This window comes from Vollenhovia emeryi, unplaced genomic scaffold, assembly GCF_000949405.1.
Source record: "Vollenhovia emeryi isolate VEMERY1.0 unplaced genomic scaffold, V.emery_V1.0 DF941231.1, whole genome shotgun sequence".
Lineage (NCBI taxonomy): Eukaryota > Metazoa > Arthropoda > Insecta > Hymenoptera > Formicidae > Vollenhovia > Vollenhovia emeryi.
In genome coordinates, this window is record NW_011965135.1 from 1 (window position 1) to 5,734 (window position 5,734).

A 5,734-nucleotide genomic window follows, 5' to 3' on the forward strand; every position below is an offset into this window, starting at 1 on the left:
GGCCTGTTTCAGAAATACAAACCTGTGTCTCCTACCCGTTTATTTCTGATTGCAGTCGTCATCCAATAGTCGTTCATATCCGTTTTTGTAGTTCATCATTATCCGATAGCCGCTCGTTAATCGTTTCTAATCTGGTGATATTTGCATGCCAGAGCTCGTTTACAGCGATCTGTAAAGCATGCAGGTTCTTCTCCAACGCAATCAGCTTCTCATCAGACTCTTTCCTCAACGTTACAACGCACTGTTCCACGTACAGTTTGTTTACAGCGTCGGTATCAGCCTCAGGTTGCGCTACACGACGAATCTTGCATGATCTTGCATCGAAATCCGTAGCAGCGCGACAGAGAGCGTTATGATGCACGTAACTTCTCATCAATCCGCTCCAGCGATTGTATGAAATGTTATCAGTTGTACCTCTTCTCCCTTCGGATAGTCCAAATTTGTCGATAGGCATTTTATCAACGCGAGCGACACTAATCGACTGATTCATTTCGATGATACGCGAGTTAATTTATAATAAAACCGGCTTCGCGAAGTTCCTCGATAATCGATAGCATCTCGTGAGCGTTGTGGCCGGCTCGGCGCGAAGCATCGAGCAATCGTAGGCGATCCACAAGCTCATTGGGATCGTCCCAGTGCACGTAATCGATCGCATTGTCGTTTAGTGCCATAGAGTGAGGTAATCCTTTTCCAGATTTTGCCCTGGACCGAGTCTTCATTCCTCCGTCCAGCATTAACAGTGCGATTATGTGGTTGTACTTGTGTCCTCTGGTACCAATTTTCTGACCTTGCGCGCTGTAATTGCGCCTGTGTGCATTCGTCGCCAAAAGTATGCTCTTGTACTTGTTCAGATCATCCTTCGTGTACACCTCATCGTCGGGAAGTCTCTTGAAAATCAGCTCGTAAAGACCAGGAGTACCTTTGTATCGCACACCGTCGAGAATTATATTATCGTTGCTGTCTACATCGAACCGTTTACTGCCGAGCCGCATTCCATCCTTGTCGAGATGAACACCGTATACGAAATCTATGTTGCTCTTTACACCACTCTTTTTGGCAGGTGGTCCGCGTAGAACTGCCTCGACATATTTTTGGCTCAGCGGGCCCAGATGCATCTGCAACGCTGCTTGACCCTCTTCCGTTTGTATCTCGCGTTGAACGGCTGACGGGAGCGAATCCCCAGTGGTTTCGAAAACATCCTCAGACCCAAGAGTCACCTCCATTGGACGCATGGCAGTCGCACGTGGTGTAGAGATTATCAGCGGTGTAGAGGTTATCGGCGGCGCTTCCAACTCATACGATACATCCATCAATTTACAATGTTTCGATTCGGGGGGCTCGATCAACGGGCGATTCGATGAGGTCCGATTTTCCCCCCTCTTTATCTGTCGCCGTATAGCATCTTTCTCACACTTGTAGTCGAATGATGGATAGATCAATCAGCCCCATGTCATGGATCGGCTCGTCTTTTATCGCGCATACCCCGTTGGAGTTGTCCGCCATCTGTTGCAACGGCTCGATGATTGGTATAAAGTGTGTCTTCACCGCGATATCATCATCGATCCTACCAATCTTCAAAGCGCGATGTTTCTTGCGAATTGCATCGCTCGTTTTTGCGATCTCTCTCGCAATCTTTTCACGCTGGCTAATATCATCGCTCCCAGCCATGCTGATCGCTCGCTTTCCACCCAACGGAATACTGACAACGACTAATCGGTTCGCGGTACTGCAAACACGTTAAATCCCTTTCTGTATCGTCCATTAGAAAGCGCGCTGTCCTTGTCTATCACTAGGAAACCAAACTTGTCTAGCCAGCAACTGCTACACAATGCGCAGAAATCATTATATGACATGTCGGTATTCACATGATCGTTGTACACATGTTTCAAATTGGTGCCGTCCTGTTTGAACAGGATTAGTAGGTTCGCGTTGTCGCGTATAAGATGTTTCGGTATTCTCGCATAAGTCTGACAGAGATAAAAGCAGTCGACGCTCGAGTGACGTCCCATTGAGAAATACTCTCTCACCGCGTCTTGCTTATCGCATGCCACGTCGTCAAAGACGAAGATCGAGTTCGGACGCGCCTCGCTCGGTGGAATGACATCACTGTTATTGGAGAACGTAAAGTATCCGTTTTCGCTGATAGACGCCAACAGGTGCTCCAGGTATTGATATTTCGGTTGTTGCAGCGACTTTGAGTACACGTACACGTTCTCGAAACGCACACCATTGGGACTTTCCAGTAAGCTTATGAGAACGTTTGTTTTTCCGCAATTCGAGGGGCCGCACACGATCGCGCGTATACTAGTCGGTAGCAGCGCACCATGCTTGCGTTTCTCCTCATTGTCCCCCATCAACCGTAACTTGTCAGAATTCGTAACGCGTATCTTCAACGGTTGCTGCACGAAATTCATTTTTCACACTGATATGTAGGAGGCGAGATCGAGCGCCTATTTATAGGCACGTGAAACCGTTCAGTAGACGACACCTATTTATACGAGCGCGATACAACGAATCGCTCAGTAGTGAAAATGTTTGTCCTGCTATCAAGTCCTTCCGATATCTGTGATTTAAACGTCGAACAGTTGCAGTTTATTCCAAAAACTGTTCTGTTACGTGTGTATGGCGATTACGTACACTACCTGTGGGATAAACTCCCAGAACGTATAAAGACTGATTCGGAGGTTCAGACTTATCGACGCTGTTACGAGCATTACAATCAGCCGTGGCAGAGGACGCACATCGACGGTCTCGCGCCGATGATCAAGGATTGCTACGAATGTTGGCAGAGGCAACAGCGGTAAAACGCGGCAGCGGTCTGCTGAATCGTGCGATAAACGCGCTTCCTTTCGAGCTACATATCCCCGGTTATCAGTTTTGTGGCCCGGGCACTCGTCTGGAAGAACGATTGGCGAGAGGCGATCAAGGGATAAATCCATTGGACGCGGCGTGCTGCGAGCACGACATTGCATATTCTCGGAGTAGTGAACTCGCTGAGAGACACGTGGCGGACAGAGTACTCGCCGAGAGAGCGCGGAAACGTGTTTTCGCAGAGATTCAACGCTTGGAGAGAGAGCTGCCGCTACAGCTGTTTGGGCTGCTATGAAAGCCAAGACAAAGATCGGTATGGGTTTGAAAACAAAGAAGAAAAAAGCAACAAAGAAGCGAATACTTCCGGTAGCGAAACGCGGTGGTGTATTACCACTTCTACCGATATTGGGCGTGTTCGGATCCATGATCGGTGGAGCAGCTGGCGTGGCGAAGGCTGTGAGCGACAGCAAAGCTGCACAACGTCAACTTGAAGAGCTACAGCGTCACAATCGCGCGATGGAAGGTCGCGGAGTGTATCTCGCTCCATACAAACGCGGACGAGGTGTAACGAAACAGGGAAGGAAAAAAAACGTCAAAAAAGCATTAAAAATGCCTGCGGGTGTAACAACAAACGTGCAATTGGATCAAATGGCAAAATGTGTGCACACACCATACTTTAGAGGTGTCTTTATGCGAAACGCGTTACCGATAAGCGGAGTACGACAAAACGAGAGCGGTATCGTCAATCTGTACAACGCGGCGGGACCCGGCACTCACTGGGTAGCGTACGCGAAGAGGGGAAACCGTGTGGTATATTTCGATAGTTTTGGCAATCTCCGACCACCTAAAGAATTGGTGAGATATTTCGGAGATGATGCAACGACTGTGTATAATCGAACATCCCATCAGACCTACGATCAGAGCATCTGCGGACAGCTGTGTCTACCATTTCTCCAAACGGTCGACGACTGATGCGTGCGAATTTAAAAGCTTGACGAAGCGTCGCGAGGAGTTAGTATTCGCTGAACGGCTTTTCATCCACCATGTCGCTAACACTCACGCTGACGGGAAAGAGCAGCATGCTCGCTGTAAACTATTTTCCAGCCATAGACCTGAGCGACGACGATTATGAGCTCGGTCTGATGAACTTTGAGACTTACAATACGATATCGAATGTGAATGCTTCGAATAATAAATTTTACTATGACGACGCGGAAATTACAATTCCCGAAGGATCGTATGAATTTCAGGCCATAAATGAATTTTTGAAACGCGCACTTTCATGGAAACGTCCACGTCGGTTCCTAGCTAATGATGGTGGTGAAAAACGCGACGACGGTGACGACGAAGACGATGAATACCCAATTGTGCCCCGCGCTAATTACAACACGATGAGAAGTGAGATCAAATGCGCCTTCGAAATAAACTTTAGCAAGCCCAACAACATTGGATCGCTACTGGGATTCTCATCGACGCGTATACTGCAACCGCGAAAATGGCATGAATCAGACCTGCCAATCAACATTACCAATGTGAACATTATCCGCGTAGAGTTCAACGTGACCGCGGGTGCGTACAGCAACAGCAAGCCTGTGCACACGATACACGAATTTTCGCCGAACGTGTCACCAGGATATAAGATATCGGAAACGCCGATGCAGATCATTTACCTGCCAGTCATCGCACGGAGCATTACCGATTTAACGGTACGCGTTGTGGATCAGAACAGTCAATTGCTCGACTTTCGCGGAGAAGAAATCACCCTCAGATTGCACGTACGCCGACGACAGCGATAACGCACGCGAGTGTGCATGAGATGCTCGTGCTGAACGGATCGGAGCAAATTGTAAAAGATACCACGAAGCCTGTGACATCGAGATTCGGTGATATCCAGTCGTCTAGTTGTTGCAAGAAGAAGAAACTCAACGCATTGAACGTGGAATTTTTAACCTCTTTGGGATTCGCAGTGCGCAAACAATGATTGACATTCTCAATATCAATGAAGAGCCAATCTTCGACGAGCGTATCGTCAAGATTGAGACTCACTCGTACAATCCGTTTGCCAACACTACATTCGGGCACAGCGATGAGATAAGAATACCAATACAACAACAGGATCTCTATACGTTGCCGCATGAAAGTTTTCTGTACATCGAGGGAAAACTAACTACTGCCGTACAAATCGAAGGATCTAATGTAGTACTGGGAAATAATTGTGTCGCGTTCATGTTCGACGAGATCCGATATGAACTTGATGGTGTGGAGATTGATCGCGCCAGAAATGTTGGAATAAGTCCCAGTCTACAATAGATGATTTAAGCCCTAAGCTTTAAGAAATTGGCCAATCACGGTCAAGTATGAGTAGAATGCGCGACTGTGATTAGTCAATTTCTTAAGGCTTAGGGCTTAAATCTCTATTGTAGACTGGGACTAACCAGCACGCTCAAGACCTATGTCTCGTCATCGTTTGATAAAATGATGTCTCTGAAGAATGCCGGCTGGGATATTGTGAACAATGGAACCGGAGACTTTAATTTTTGTGTGCCGCTCAGCATGCTATTGGGATTCTGTGAAGATTATCAACGCGTGGTGATTAACGCCCGTCACGAATTGATTTTAATACGATCGCGCAATGATAACAACTGTCTCTTTGGAAATGCAGCGGTGGAGCCTAAACTTGAAATATTCAAGATACAGTGGCGCATGCCGCATGTGTTGTTAAACGAGGTGAACAAACATGCTGCGTGCTTTGAAAAGCGGACAATACCTTAATATGGGATTTCGTTCACGGGATCTGTACGAGTATCCGCTATTGCAACAGACGACTAAACATTCATGGGCTATTAAAACGGCTACTCAGCTCGAGAAGCCGCGGTATCTTATCTTTGCTCTGCAAACAGGTCGGAAGAATATCATGTCACAG

General features: G+C 47.3%; 1 protein-coding gene across 1 annotated transcript; it reads left to right on the forward strand.

Annotated features, from left to right (window-relative positions):
• The first annotated feature begins 4,785 nt into the window (after positions 1-4,785).
• On the forward strand, positions 4,786-5,728 carry LOC105571089. Its single transcript, XM_012028561.1, has 2 exons — positions 4,786-5,104; positions 5,246-5,728. The coding sequence occupies exons 1-2, from the start codon at positions 4,789-4,791 to the stop codon at positions 5,581-5,583; spliced, it is 654 nt and encodes a 217-aa protein (XP_011883951.1). The 5' UTR covers positions 4,786-4,788; the 3' UTR covers positions 5,584-5,728.
• Positions 5,729-5,734: the final 6 nt, after the last annotated feature.

Excerpts from the sequence above, each read along its gene's own strand:
- LOC105571089 (XM_012028561.1), top strand. The coding sequence starts at position 4,789 with ATGATTGACATTCTCAATATCAATGAAGAGCCAATCTTCGACGAGCGT. Across the intron at positions 5,105-5,245 it reads CGCCAGAAATGTTGGAATAA|CCAGCACGCTCAAGACCTAT; the intron begins GTCCCAGTCTAC and ends GACTGGGACTAA.